The 15,828-nt window shown below is 37.2% G+C and overlaps 1 protein-coding gene across 2 annotated transcripts; it reads right to left on the bottom strand.

Annotated features, from left to right (window-relative positions):
• Positions 1–303: 303 nt before the first annotated feature.
• Positions 304–15,804, bottom strand: FANCB (FA complementation group B). 2 transcript variants are annotated; one of them, XM_054813441.1, is made up of 9 exons: positions 15,671–15,804; positions 13,701–14,743; positions 12,550–12,702; positions 11,937–12,029; positions 7,548–7,676; positions 6,499–6,665; positions 4,025–4,479; positions 2,965–3,202; positions 304–724 (listed from the first exon to the last, which is right to left on the bottom strand). In XM_054813441.1, the coding sequence occupies exons 2-9, from the start codon at positions 14,634–14,636 to the stop codon at positions 304–306; spliced, it is 2,592 nt and encodes an 863-aa protein (XP_054669416.1). In that variant the 5' UTR covers positions 14,637–14,743; positions 15,671–15,804. The 2 variants fall into 2 exon arrangements, with proteins under 2 accessions (XP_054669416.1, XP_054669415.1); XM_054813440.1 differs by lacking the exon at positions 15,671–15,804 and adding an exon at positions 15,296–15,412.
• Between the last annotated feature and the right edge of the window lie 24 nt (positions 15,805–15,828).

Here is a 15,828-nt window from a genome sequence, read left to right as displayed (position 1 = left end):
AAATCTTCTGACATTGAAGCCAGGTTAACATCCAAGGAAGGACAGTTTCCTCCAGCATTTACCAATGAGATTAGCCCTACCACTGGATTCCAGGTGGGAACAGACCTCTCAAACCTCAGCTATTGTTAGTATTAAAGTCTTGCCAAACCAGCTCCAAGTCATCAAACAAAAAATCAGTATTCATCTGTAGAAATACCTGAGCTGTAGAATAAAAAGTAATATAAGCACTCATGAAAATATAAATATTATTTAATAGTATAATTTTGATAAAACTTTATTCAAAATAAATTTAGTGAATAGTTTCTAGGACTTGATCAGTCTCCACACAATCATATCTGAACTCAGCTGAGCTTCTGCTATTTTGAAAGCAATTTTCTGGTAAAGGGCACCATTCATTGTTTGATTCATACTTAGCACACACTCTTCCCGTTCATTCTGAAGCTTCTTTCTGAATTGCTGAACTCCTTCCTCACTGTCAAGTAAAGAAGCCACAGGAGAATCACTGATTTTCTTGCCAGGCTCATTCCCCCATGTCAGACTGTTTTCAGCTTTACTTTCTTTTGAGAAGAAAGAACTCCTCAAGGTGAGAATTTCTTTTTCCAAAGCCAGTGCTAACTGTTCAGTAAGCACACCTTTGCTTCCAGATCTCAGGAGTTTTACATCGCACCTTGGTGGGAGAAATCTAGTAAGGCTATGAAGGCACTGGAACAAGACAGTCAGATTTCTGTAAAATAAGATGACGATGATTATGATTATTATTATCGTTGCTGTTAAAGCTACCTACTATAAATTCTATAGTGGAAAATAAAACAAAGCTACTTGATATCAAACAGGCAAAAACTTAGGCTGATTATGGCTTTAACTATTATGTGTACTGTACATATAAGAATAAACAAGGGCTTTCTAGTGGCGCGCACACTGGCCACTGTACATCAAAAGAACTGACACTAAGCAAACTTCCGCAACATAAATATTCTATGCTAAAATATATGTTCCTGCTTAGGGTTACATATGCATCACTTGTTTCTTTAAGAAGCATTTCATTGTATATGAAGGTCACATGTAATAGCACAAAGGAAACATGTTGTCTGGTCTACATTTAGGGGCAGAAAAGTCACTTATTTTCATAGATTGTCACTATCAATAGGTATGTACAGCATGGCTATTAGGTGGCCCGCAGCTTGTCTTTTTTAAATGCTCACTGGAGAGGGAAAGTTGCACTTAAAAATCAGACATTCAAAATTACTGAAAAACAATCATCAGGGAACCTACTCTCCTGGATACCAGTGTAGCATATATGACACAGTGACACATTTGTGATTCTAAGAGCAATATAGAGTTTGCCCAAAGTCTTATTTCCAGTGTTTGGCCAGATAAACTCCTTGGAAGATGTCTTTTGATGGAAAAAACACCCAAAAATCTGAGGAAAAAAACCCCAACCCACCAAAACCAAACAAAAAATAACTAAAAAACCCCACAAGCATCCTTAAGTAGCCAGTTTTCTCACACAAATCAGAAAGGCATTTTTACTTACAGTATTTCTACTTCAATTTAGTTATCTTAACATTCCACTACTTAGATAATTTATTTTGGTTCTGAAAGGCTGTGAAAAAAATTAGTCTGTAGCTCCCACCTATCACAGAAATATCCTAGCTGGATAAAAGATCAATCCAAAGATGGGGAAAAAAAAAGATACAGAAAATACAATCATAGTTACACCATAAACATGCAGCTCACTAACTATTAATGCAAAATTGGATCAAAAGTGAATAGTATCAAGTAACCTAACTTTTCAAAAGGAACCAAAAGTCTTGAAGCTTAAAATTTTAATGATTGATTTCTTAAATACTTCAGCCTTTCCTTTTACATAAAAGAATCATAGAATGGTTTGGGTTGGAAGGGACCTTAAAGACCATCTGGTTCCAACCCCCCTGCCATGGGCAGGGACACCCTCCACTAGACCACGTTGCCCAAAGCCCCATCCAACCTGGCCTTGAACACTTCCAGGGATGGGGCCTCCACAACCTCTCTGGGCAACCTGTTCCAGTGCCTCACCACCCTCACAGTGAAGAATTTCTTTCTAACATCTAATCTAAATTGACCCTCCTTTAGCTTAAGCCCATTACCCCCTGTCCTAAAAGAAGGAAATCAACTCCTAATTTGAGTAAAAGATTGCACCTCACTATAAATTAGAGACTCTTAAGAGATATACATACTTTTTTTTTTTTTTTTTTAGCTTGAATGCTTCAGGACAGGCAATATTCTCAATACTTGAGAAGTACTTTTTATGTTGTGAGCCTTATCCAGCTAAATCATAAATTATGGCAGTATTACTAACTTGTTTAGCCTGGTTCAGGAAATTTTATAGACATTTGTCCAAGAATCTACATAAGAAAAGGAAATAACCGAGACTCTTCAGATCATTTCCTTTTCAAAGTCATGGAAGATAGGAAATAAATATATCAGAAATATGTACAAAATTAGACTAAATTTATGTTGCAGTACTAACTACAAAATGACATAGAAATTAATTTAAATTTAGTATAACTTAGGGTTTGTTGTTGTTTGGGTTTTTTTTTAACATCCCCTTAAGGACTACCTTTTTAAATCAACAAATGTTAAAGAAAAAATATATATTATACTATGAATAATCTAAGAAAAATTAATATAAAGTTATGATGCAATGAAATGAACAAAAGAAATAGTACCAAGCAGATATTAATGGATACTAGACTTATTTGTAATTCAATGTTCTAGCCTAGACAAAAATAAACAATGCATTTCAGGTTCTGCCATAGTTCTGATTTGAAAATAATTCTGTTATTGCTGATGGTTATCATATCATAATATTAGAATCATACTGGTTACAATTTTGGCCCTTGTTTATGGTACCAGTAAGAAATAGCGTAAAGATAAAACGTGTATGCAAGATAAATATACTCTACACTTGTTCAGCAATTTTACCTGCAAAACAACGTTAGCACTCCTTCAAATGGATTTTTCAGGGTCCAGTTAAAAACTGTACCATACACATTTCCTGCTTTATGACAGAACATGTTATCATGGCATTCCTTAAATGGTATGCACTCCATTTCTCCCAGTAACCATGAATTTACTGGAGTCAGCGTGCAGTCAGAAGACATAATCTGAAAGGAGAATCTGACAGATACTGCAAGGACAGCAACTATATCTTCCAAGGAACCTACAAGAAAATATGGTAAAAGGATATTTGACCTAAATATTTTCATCATGTTGCATGCATTAAACGTGCTTAGATTTTTGGTTCGCACTCTCAGTTTTACTTTAAGATTCTGCACCTGCATTCAGGGATTCTTTGGGAATTTTCTTCTCACATAAATTCTTATACCTACTTCTGTCAAGCAAAATAGCTGATAGCCCCGCCTATATAGCGAAAGCTCTAAAGAGAAAAGTCACTTTGCCAAAAAAAGTCTCCTGTGATAGCAGGATGACATGTTGGCTTTAGCCAATGATGCTGCATTAAAGGAAGAAAGAAATTAAAATTCACTGCAAACAATCAAATGACATTTCATTACATGAGCAGATGCTCGGTTCAAAATCCATTCAATCAGGAATATTAAAAGAAAGGAAAATAAATGACCTTAATAGACATGTACATGAGGAAAAGCTTCAATTACTTTGGTATTATTTAAGAGGTAATACTATGTCAGAAAAAAAATGTACATATCTAATCAACAGTAAATATGTTATTTATAGAAAAAATGCAGGCTTCAGCATTCTGTACTCAGACTTATCTTCAAAATTAACCTTTCCAGATACACTTCAGCACCAATGCTAGCACAAAACCTTAGAGCAACTCACTTAACACTTTTTCCATCTTGTTCCATCTTGTATTTCACCCCGCTTTTAATTCACAACAGGTCTATGCAGTTTGTGTTCAGAGACAGATGTGATTACATCTTGAAAACTTAGTTTGGCATCACTTAAGAGTAAACAGAAGAATCAATCATATATTTATGAATCCAAATTATATCAATCCATTTACCTGTAAAGTAATTATTATCCCTTAGCATCTTTATTGAATATTTTTCATTTGATATATCTTCCAGATTTAATAAAATTTTTCCACAGAGTACAGTAATCTTTTTGCTCTCCTGTAAACTATCATTCTGACGATTTTGTTTCTTTGCATGTAGAAGAACTATGCAACATACATGATGAAATGCCAATAATGGTGAAAGGTTGGTAACAGCAATGACTGTCTTTGCTCCGTCCAGCCGAACTCTCGAACATCTCTTAGGAAACTCTTTTTTCAGATCATTCTTGCTATGCAAGTCCAATTTCATCTTTTTTGGAGGAGGCTCAATTTGGCATGAGGATACAGACAATGCTGAGAAGGCTTTGTTCAGCTTAATGATTTTATTTCGACACTTGATAATCGGAGAAATCAAAGAAAAGTCTTGATCCATCACTAAAGATAAACTGACATCACTCAGGGACCTGTGAAAATCCATACAAGATGACTGCACTCCCAGTTTGTATTTTGCCTTCTGACAAATAACCAGAACTTTGCAGATATATACAAACATTTAAGACTACCACAAACTCCAATATCATTCCAGGTTAAGTCATAGATTGTGCAAAGAGTATAAGTCCTTCAAATGACTATTTCATCTAAGCTTAGTATTAAGATTTTCAAAATGTGCACTGAATTTTCTAAGAGCTTCTAGGAGGTAGATGCCTCATTTCAACTGAAAGAATTTGGATGTCTAATTCACCCAGAAAATGCTGAAAATTCCACATAACCCATGCAGATAACTCTATGACATTTTTAAAGATTTAACTTTCTTTTAATAACAAAACCCAGAAAGAATCAATTCTGCTATCTTTGAGGACTAAAAGCTCTTCTGATGTTCTATATTGTTTTATAGATATTCAAACAAAATTGAATGTAGAGAGTAAAATAAAAGGTTTAAAATTAAACCTTAAACATGCAGTAATTTCCTGAAATGTATGAAGTACTTTATTCCACACAGGGTTCTTTCAATGAAATCCTAATATTACTATTTCAGATCCTTTCTTAATGAATATTTTATGCTGTCAATCAATTCAGTCTCAGGATGTCACTGACATCTCAAAGTCTTATGAATGTCTAATTTTCTGTGCGGAGAATTATCACCACCTCACAACGCAATCTAAAACATCACTGCAATCTTGCATTAGTAGGAAGCACAAAAATAATCAATAAAGACTTACAGTGTTGGGGGTAGAGACAAAGCAAACCCTCTTCCCCAAACCCACAGGTGGTTGTATATAGTACTCAACTGCAGCTCAGAAGAGCTAGGTTCTGCTGCTAGCCTACCAGGTAACCCTTGACAAATGACTTCATCTTCACAGATCTTTTCTCTACTATAAAAATGGGCAACAGGGCACTAACGCTGCTGGTTTTTAAAGAATGGCTCCAAATCTTCTGAGGATTTCTGAAGCTATACAGGAATTCAGTATTTCATTTTCAAAAACAAAGTCATCATCATCAAAGCTAAAAGAATAAACACTAGAAAGGCAAAAACAATCTCTTGCCTCAGTGGCTCTTAACAGAGGCTGTCAAGAAGATGAGGTCAACTTTCTTGTAAAGTTATAGCAATCTGGCAGTTGAGAAATAATATACCCGCAGCTCCAGCGGAATAGCCAAAGGGCGTAACAGGTCAGCTCCCTCACAACCACTTGAATGATTTTCAGTGGCATAAATAGTCTTTAAGCTTACCCTAACACAGTCTCAGCTACACTGCTTGTGGGAATATAGGTCAAAAGGTAAGTTCTGACTCCACCAAAGTTTACATTACACAATGCACATCATAAATTTGTTTTGTGTCACCCTGTGTATTTTTTTTCCAACTGTGTTCCAAATTAGCTACCTCCCTGTAAGGGGGAAATGACATAAGGAGTATTTACAACTAGAACTGAGCAATTAAAATGAACAGCATAAAAAAATATTTTTAAAGACAATAATAAGAAGGTTAAAGTAGTGCATGGCTGATTGTTCCACATCATTTACACAATACATAAGCTTAGCAAAAATTTTATTTGATTGGATACTTGACTGTAGCATAGTTCAATTCAAAAGTGGAGTATTTATTAAATTGATCAGAGAATTTAAAATGTTTTCTTCTGCACTTTAAACAAATCACTCTTTAGGAATGGCAAGATGTTAACAGTAGGGCATCAGAAACTGTATAGCTAAGACAGAGCTTTACCTACACTACATACTGATGTCAGCATAGCTATGTCAACATGGTCTATAACAACCATTTTTTTTGTCAAAGAAAACTCTGTTGTCATAGCCACATCATTACTGGAGACTTTTTATAAGATACACACTCGAAACACTTTACATACAGCTGTTCAAAATGAGAAAGTTCAAAGCTCAAAAATCCACTCTTGCTACTGCAAAGCTTAAACTGCAAATTCAGTTTCAATAAAACTACTCAATGAAATTATTAGATAAATTCATATACTTACAAGTAAAATGATTCAGTCAGTTTTACTCCAACTACCAAGCTGTCACCCACAACACGCTGCCACAATTTCTCTATGAAGTGCTCTGGGATTTTAGACGCCAACGATGTCTCTTTAGTAAGAGAATGAGGAGGATTTTCTACATCATCCCATAGAGACACAAGACCTTCCTTACAGAAAAATGGTTTTTAGATAAATTAAGTGGAGATATTAGTTCTTTTTATACTGCATTACTTTGTGTTCTACCACAAATGATTGCCAGAATTGCTTTTAAGACAATTAAAATGAAATCTATATAAACTAATTTATTCTCTACCATAGATTAAAAAGACAGAATTGCATTTTCTTAAAACACATGGTATCGTGAAAAGCACAACTCATTCTCTGCTTGTAAACATCACGTGTATACATCTTGAACTGCCATATGATTAATTGTCCAAAGAAGATTTAAGGTACTAGAATTTATTTTATATTACTGCATTAATTGCTTGAAATTTTGTTGTCTAAACCAGGCTGATTTGAAAGGGACCACAACATTAACTGAAAGGGAGATCAACTCCATTTCAAACAAATTAGGAGGCTTATTTTGAGCAACTTACTAAGATAACATTTTCCCAACCTCCATCACCTTCTCAGCCCACAGTTCACTCTGCCTCCATTATAAAATCAATTTTACTTACACAGATCTATGACAGCTCATTTTTTGTAATGTGTCAGATCACAGACAGATATTCAATATCTAGGCAACTGTGCCAATTAAGACTGTACACTCCCCCTTACTGTTTGTCACTAACTCTTTGTTAGAGATTACTCCTCCATACAACTCAGTTGTCAGGAAGTATCATGCAAATCAATTTCAAGTAAAGACAACTAAATTTACTCTTATCTACCTACACTGATAGGTTAAGGTAATGAACCAGAATTAAAAAGCAGATTAATGAGTTTTGATAGTGGCAACCCCTGCCAGTGAAAATAACAAGTGGTTGAGGAAAGCACCCTCTACAAATGGCTCAGCAGAATTCAGAAGTGATCTGTACTCTTTTGCATTTTACCTTTTTTGCAGTTGGTAGAATATGGGTTCTTTCTTCAACAAGATCTATTAATGCTCTGCAAGATTCAAGAATAACCCTCTTTTTGAGTCTTAAATGCTGCTGTAGTTCTCGAACAGAGGTGCAACCAGCCTGTAAAAGATAAAAATGATCATTAGACTTATGCTTAGGTCTACTGCAAGTAAGAAATTACATTGAAGCTACCAAGATATCTTTTCAGCTTTCCATTTTTATGCAAGTATCACAAACCAAGATCCTGGCATTTCTCAAGTAATGCTTCCAAAAAATGTTTGCGTCAGGCTATTCTGCTGCCAAAATATGAATCTAAGCCTTAGACTCTTAATATTAAACCTAGAGTTTCAGATAAATTTCTAAGGTTAACTTTATCAAATTATGTACATATTTGTCTCTTTCATTATTGTTCCTTCTCTACTCTTCCATTGGAAGATATTAGTTTTGATTTCTTCTCAAGACTTGTATTGATTATTGGTCAAGTAAATATATTGAAGAGTTGACAGTTTTACAGCAAGCCAGTCTCAGGGAAAAAGAAGGGGGGAAAAGGGGGGAAAAGGGGGGAAAAGTGGGGGAAAAGGGGGGAAATTGGGGGGAAAATTGGGGGAAAGGGGGGAAATGGGGGAAAAGGGGGGAAAATGGGGGAAAATTGGGGGGAAAAGGGGGGAAAAGGGGGGAAAAGGGGGGAAAAGGGGGGATCCCAGCATCAGTTTCTAAGATTTTAAGAAAGCTCCACAAAAGCTATTCTCTGGAAAGCAAGATCCTGAGAAGTCCAATGCTGCCAAAGAGAGAACAATGCTTACCATTGGAATGCAAAACCAAACTTCACTCCCCACCCCCCACAACAAACAAAAAAACCAATTCAGGATCAATCATAACCAACTGACAAGCCTGAATAAAAAGCACTTCATGTAAGCAAAGCAATGCCCACTGCTCAAGCTGCAATGACAGAGGGCATTTAGAGCAAGTAGCACTCATCATATAATAAGTTCTGTAAAAAAAAAAATTATTTGCCACCTATCAAACCATGCATCGTTAAGTACCAGATTCGAAGCAATAATCCAGTGCCTGACTTGGATCAGGAGAAAGAAGAGTTTAGAACAGAGATGTTTCTATAATAACTTCCTAATCGAGGTCATGAGAATACCAAACCATTACTTACTCCCACTGGTGAGCAACTCTCGAATAAACAACTGAGGAACAGAAAGCAAACAGGAAAGCACAGACTGAGAAGCAATTAAAATGGCCAAAGATTCACTGATGTATGCTTGCTGACCAATCTGACTTTTGCAAACCCTCTTTCCTCATAAAGCAACACAAGAAAGAGACCTGAAATGTACCACACGGCAAACCCAAGACTGGGTAGTGCCCCTCATCAACTTTCTCTGGAACAAGTGACATGGACATCCTTTCTGCCATATGCAGAGATGCACTGACCAACAAGCATCAACAGAAGTCACAAACTTTTCACTGTGAAACTAAGAAAATAAAACCAGATCACCTTGAAATAGAAAATAAACATCAACATAAAAACAAGGCAGTCCACAGTCGAACACAACAGAGCTGTGAGTAAATCCAGCATGAACAGCAGAACAGATCAATCACTGTCAAAAGCAAAGCAAATCAAGGCAGAGGCTGAGTAGTAAGTAGAACAGCCAAGTGCTTTGACATATTGCAATTAAAGTTGCAGTATTCATAAATAAATAAATAAATACCCATACATACAGAGTTAAAACTACTCAGCCAAGAACTGTGGCACTTTTACAAAGGAAAGAAAGTAGAAAGGAAGATTCATGATTGATAAGACTAAAAAATATTGGGAAAATCAAAGGTAAAATGGAAAAAGTAGACAAAAAAGCCAGAGGGGAAACATAATTTAGAGATATATAGGCTGAAGCTGCTCATATGGCAAATAACTGGATCTATGTTTTTCAAGTGACTAAAATCCCTTAGAAAACACATCAAAAAGAAAATGGGCCAATCTACAGCAACAGATAGGAAAATAAATACTTAAAACTTACCCTAAAAATACTAATAAAAATCGAATGTACAGAACTTTTCTTAAATAACTTTCTACCTGCCACCAAATCAGCATTATCAGAATGAGGACAAAACAAGTAGACATTGCAGCAATTCAACAAATCAGCAGTAAGGATTGAAAAAAATACCTTCCCCACAACAGGCAAAACAAGTCAAAGGAAACAAGTTAATCATAGGCATTATAATCCTTACAGAACTGGTAAATACTTAGGGGGAGAACAGGCCAGTGGACATAAAAAGACATTTCTGACTCGTGGTATTTCTGCCAGAACAGCCAACTAAAACCATGAGAAACCCTGTAACCTCAGCTGTTGTAATGTAACTGCAGTACTCTGCCAAAGGAAGTCTTCTTCAGAAGATACTAAAACGAGTATTAAAAAAAGTCTTCAGAGGAGAAAAGGCTGGATTCAGGTCCAAATGACTGTTTACAAGATAAATATAGAAGGCTTAAAAAATGCACAGACTGATACATTTTTCAATTTCACTACCTGCAAAATGCAACTTATATGTATTACTGTATATAACTTAAATGCGGCCTACTTATATGCAGAGACCATAATTCAGTCCTGCTGAAGTTCTCACGTGGCTAGAAAACAGCTACACAGATGCGAAATAAGAGGTAAGCAACAGAGGTATGAAAAAGGGCTGCATCTGCTATTTCATTTTGCCCTAAAAGACGAGATTCCATAGAGACTGTCAAAACATGATTTGATTGCAAATTGCTAGAAGACCTGAATGTTGATGATAAATATCAAGAGGAACCACTCCAAGGCTAAATAACCTTTGGAAACTCCCAAGCTAAGCAGGATCCATGCACTACTGCATCAAATCAATCATCAGATGACAAAAACCAGCAAGAGCACTTCACTGTTCAGGGAAACATACAGAACAATGGAGATCTCAACAAGGAAGTAACAGTAAGGTTAGAAAGAAATATCTCTACCTACTTCCAAATTCATCAGCGTTACAATGTCAAAGATTTACAGCATTAAAACATAGGAAGATTTTAAACTTGCTTACAATGTTTGTGCTAGCATGTGCTTTGAAAATTAGAGATTAAAAAGACCTTAATATATAAAAAAATAATGTCTTAGAAGGATTCTGTGTCTGTAAGAACTTTATCAGCAGAGGATACATGAAATCTCCATCCAGTGAGCTTGTTTCCAGCAGAACCAGTAGAATGTGCAAAACAGACTATTCATTTGATCCTAACACAGTCACAGAGCTGTACGGCTGAAAGACAGCTGTAGTGTATTAAAAGAACAATATCATAGAACATAGTTACATAGGACATATAGCTGTCAATAGCAGGGTGGATAATCTTCATTATAACCATGGAAGGAGCAACAAATAAGAGAGATTGAAAGTGATTTCTGTTTTGTAGACGAGGAAAGTAATGTAATGAGTAGGGAAAGAATGCAGCAGCAAAGAAATCTGTTTTAAAATATATGACTACCCAAAAGAATCCAAAACCAGAAAAAAATGCATTTGGAAGGAAGCTTGTACATTGGCATGTAAAAGCTAATAGGCCTCCAACGTGCAAACTGAAGAACTGTAAAAATGCAGGATTGGAAGGGACCTCAAGAGGCCCTCAAAATTAATCCAACTTCGACCTTCTTATGCTTTCCAGGAAGGAAAAAAGAAAAAACTCTTGTCCAGTGTTCTCCAAACAACAGCTTTTATCTTTTGGAAGATGTATAATCTCTTTAAACATCTCTTTTGTAATTAGAACTAGAAAAGTCTTGTCTTTTTCAGTCTTTTCCTAATGGGTCATAGTCCTCCTTTTCTTCCAGTACTAAACTTTTACCAGTTAATTTGCTTCATTTTTAAAGGTAAAACTGCCACAATATCCTAATTAAGTTTTCACTAATTCTCAAATGATGGGAATAATTACCTCCTATCTCACACTTAAAGCACTCTTAGCAAACAAACAAGGGCAAGTAGTGATAGGACAAATGGTAATGGCCCTAAGCTGAAGGAAAGTAGATTTAGATCAAATATTAGGAAAAAATGCTTCACTGTTAGAGTGGTGAGGCACTGGAACTCGTTGCCCAGAGAAGCTGTGGATGCCCCGTCCCTGGAAGTGTTCAAGGCCAGGTTGGATGGGGCTTTGGGCAATGTGGTCTAGTGGAGGGTGTCCCTGCCCATGGCAGGGGGGCTGGAACTTGATGGTCTTTGAGGTCCCTTTCAACCCAAACCATTCTATGATTCTAATGTTGTCTACTTTCTGAACCACTTCTCCAATAAAAAACAGTATCATTAACCTCACCCTTTGGATAATGTGATGATACAGAAAAGTAATTTGGACAAAATATGGAGGCAGAACTATTGAGTACAAACCTGTAATCTTGTTTCAAGGGCTTGGACAGTTAGCAAACCATTCTCTTGCAAGCCTTCTACAGTAGGAACATCACGTTTATAATTAATATCACTCTAAAAAAAAACACAAGCCAAACAAAATAAACCCCAGAATTAATGAGAAAGCTGAAAGTAATTATACAGCATTATAAAAATCTGGGGGAAAATACAGAAAAGCAGCAGAATCACAATATGCATTTTAAAAGAAAAATCTTATCTTCTGAAAGCAATTAGTTCGATAGTACATAATGGAAAGACTCAATTATGAGAATATAATTAACAAGCACTATGGCCTTTTTAATCAAGAGTTCTTAGCCAAAAGGTAAGCATTGTAGCAAACCTGTTACATATGTGAAGCATTTTCAACTGTATTAGTTTAATTTCCCAAAAGAATGTTGATGCTATCAAGGAAGTAGAATAATCTCTTCGGATAACTTATTTTATGATTACAGTGAGGAATATTGTATTCAAACTTCAGGGCATTTCACAGCACAGATCCAGTTTCATTTTGCACCAATACTTTAATGATTTGTTGAGGTTCTCTTAACTTAGTAAGCACAGACTGCGTAGCTGAGAAAAGGCAAGCTGAACTTACTGCATAGTTGACCTCTCCAAGATCCGTTATTCTGAATGTACTTAACACGTCTGTATTGGAGTCATCCTTAAAAAGCAGTAACAGTTGCTCACTTCCAGAGCCAATAAAATCATCCACCAGAACAGACTTAACTTTTTGCCATTTGGAAGCCACCTACAGTAGAAGAGGTTTTAAAATACATACGTTTCAATAAATCTGGTATTTGAGATTTCGTTTTGGTGAAGCTTGCTTTTTATAAAGAGGTATCCTATTCAGGTGTGTGGAATACAGTATTTTAACAAGTTTCAAGCTCTCACTCTTACTCCATCATTTAAAGCCTATGTAACTTGGGGAAAAACTAGCCATTTGTCTTTAAAGATCACTTTCCAGAATACAGGTTGCAGAGATGATGACAGCTTTTCAGCATACTCAAAACAACTGAATGCTGTAACGTTTATTTAGAACCAGTAATACTTGCAGATCAGTTAAAGACATTATACCTTTGACATTCAGAAATGTCCTTTGACATTCAGAAATGTCTTTGTTGCATTGCACACTTAAATATGTTTGAAAGGTAAAGACAAATTTGTACAATAATGCTGACTTCTAAACAGGACACACTTTCATTTCCCAAGTTACTTACATGTTCTTGACAGATCCCATCAGTTAACCCTAGCAGTTAACTTTGTCTCTCCTGACTTTAGGCAACAAAAGTGATGCCTCTTCTTCTTGTTTCCATCAAACAATACTTTTTGTTACTAGGAAGGGACACTCAAAAGGCTTTTGAATTCCAATGAGAAGTTTAGGCTTTGCAATGATATCAGTTTACTTTCACTTTAACACAAATTATGTAGGCACACTCTTAACTATCTTACAACTTCAAGTTCTCATACTATGGAAGTTTTCAATTAGCAACAGAAGTTTTGGCTCAGATTCATAAAATGTATTACTTAAATAATAGAATCCAGGGTTTATTTTCAGATACATAAGCAAGCAATGAAAGCAAAACAATCTCATACTTTAGACAGTATTTCAACAGAAACAATAACAAAAAAAAAAATCTATAGAACTTAAACATGTAGCTTTTCAGTTGCAGAAACTTCCAATTAGACAATGTATACAGAAAAAGAAAGATACAGTAGTAAAAGGGACCTGTTTAAAGCCACAAATACCTGTAAGCTGTCTCTCCTCTGTACAACACAGATATTTCCGGAGGCAAAAGACACAATAAATAGCAAACCATTGCTACTGGTTACAGCTGTTTTTACTGAACACGGTTTCTCATAAGGAAGCTCACAAACACCTTTAGGGAGACCATCTTGGAACCAAATAAGCTGATTCTTGTGAGTTATGGCAACAAGTGATATTCGGAGCTGTTTTTTCAATATTTCATTCTTGCAGACATAGACAGAAGATACCACTCTGCTGTAAGCATGAGGCATAAAGCATGTGCCAGTTAGCATTTTTTGTGTTTCAACTGCGTATCCAAAGAATTCTCTACCCCAGATGGCTCTGTCTGAAGTGGAAAACTCATCCTCATCTTCACTCTCTGGCAGGCAAGCAGTTCTTATCCCTAAGACAACAGTGCCTTCATCCTCAATTTCACCTGTCCACACAACAGAAGAAAGCTGAACAGGAGCACTTAGAACTGTGCAAGTATCGGAAGAGATGTAGAACAACTTGCTGGCATGCCTCCACAAGACTGAAGGGCCAGTAAACAACCTGATGTCTTCTTTCATCTCATAATCCAATTTAAAATGAAAGGACTGCTCAAATTGATTTGAGCTGTGAAGCAACAATAGAAGATATTTAACAACATTATTCCGTTTTTTCTTTTTCATCAAAATGCAGGGAAGAATAATCCCTGTTCTGGAATCCATTGTGCAGCTACAACAAACTATTTCAATTTTTAAGTGACTGGCACGCATGTTGAATACTCCAGAAGATTTCTGAACAAATAGCTTAGTGTCTCTATCGAATACCATTCTTCTGACACATAAGTTCGTTGTTTTATCAGCTACTCCCTCCACATGTTTTGTTTTTGACAGATGAAATATAAGGACTTCTCCATTGTAGGACAAGAATTGTTCTTCCTCTCCTAGAAGCATCTTTATTTATCCTTATGTATATTCCTCTATGAGAAAACCGTATGCAACTCCATTTTTGTCAGGATTATTTCTCTGCAGAAATTTTAACCAATCTGGATGTTTTCCATCTACAAAATTGAACAACAAAGAAGATAAATTGTTCTGGGACTTGCTGAACTGATCCTTAAGAAAATCTGTATGTTGCAAGCAATGACAGACTAATTTGAGAATATGAGGTCAGTACGTGCTTTAATCTCACAGATCAAAATGAATTTAAGCAACTTTGTACTGAGAGACATAAGTAATAGAAACATATTTCAGAAATGTATTCTAGCATTTATTTACCAAAGCATGAATTCACTGCTTATCAAGTGCTACATAGCATAACATAAATTAAAAGAAAAGAAGCCAATCCACACACACTCTTTGTGTGACTGAATTCAAGACGTCAGCTTCACAAATATACTCAGTGGACAGGAAAGCAACGGTGCTTTGAATTATCAAATTTAAGAGCCTTCCCTCAGGTGTAGACTTTATTAATAAATATAATTAACTCTTGTAAAAAATATAAAGTCTCTTTAAGGAAAAAATTATCTGAAGCCCAGTCGTTTTGCCGCCAAGGCTCCCTCCCTCCCCCAGAGAAGACCCCGGGGACCCAGCGCGAACCGCAGCCGCCTCACCAAGCGTCACTCAACTTCTGGGGTCCGAAGCGACGCCCCTCGCCTGGCTCAGACACCCCCGGCAGGGCAGCCCCCCTCGGCCGGCTGAGGGGGCCCGGGCAGCTGAGGCGGCGCAGCAGTGGCCCCGCACCCCTCACAGCCTCAGCCGGGCCTCCCCACACCCTTCCCCGGGCTGGGCGGCTCCCACGGCGGCGGCCCAAGGGCCGAGGCCGCAGCGGGCCCCAGCACGGCTTCCGCCTCTGAAAGCCGTTGACAGTCATTAACGCCCTCCCCACCCGGCCCGGCAGAGGCGGCGCGGGTCCGAACAAGCTCCTGCGGAGAGAGCTGGCCCAGAGAGGAACAGCGCTGGCAGGCTCCGCACCGGCAAGGCCTTACCCGGCTCCGCAGCCACCCCGCTCCCGCCCCGGCTTGAGGGTAGGCGGGGGGAAGAAGGAAGGGAAAGGAGCGGCCTCCTGGTCCGAAACTCCCGCCACAGAGAGCACGACGGGAGAGGAAGCGGAGGAGAGAGCGCGAACGGAGCTGGTACGGGGGCG

Source organism: Grus americana, chromosome 1 (assembly GCF_028858705.1).
Source record: "Grus americana isolate bGruAme1 chromosome 1, bGruAme1.mat, whole genome shotgun sequence".
Classification (NCBI taxonomy): domain Eukaryota; kingdom Metazoa; phylum Chordata; class Aves; order Gruiformes; family Gruidae; genus Grus; species Grus americana.
This window is presented reverse-complemented; position numbering and strand designations above follow the sequence as displayed.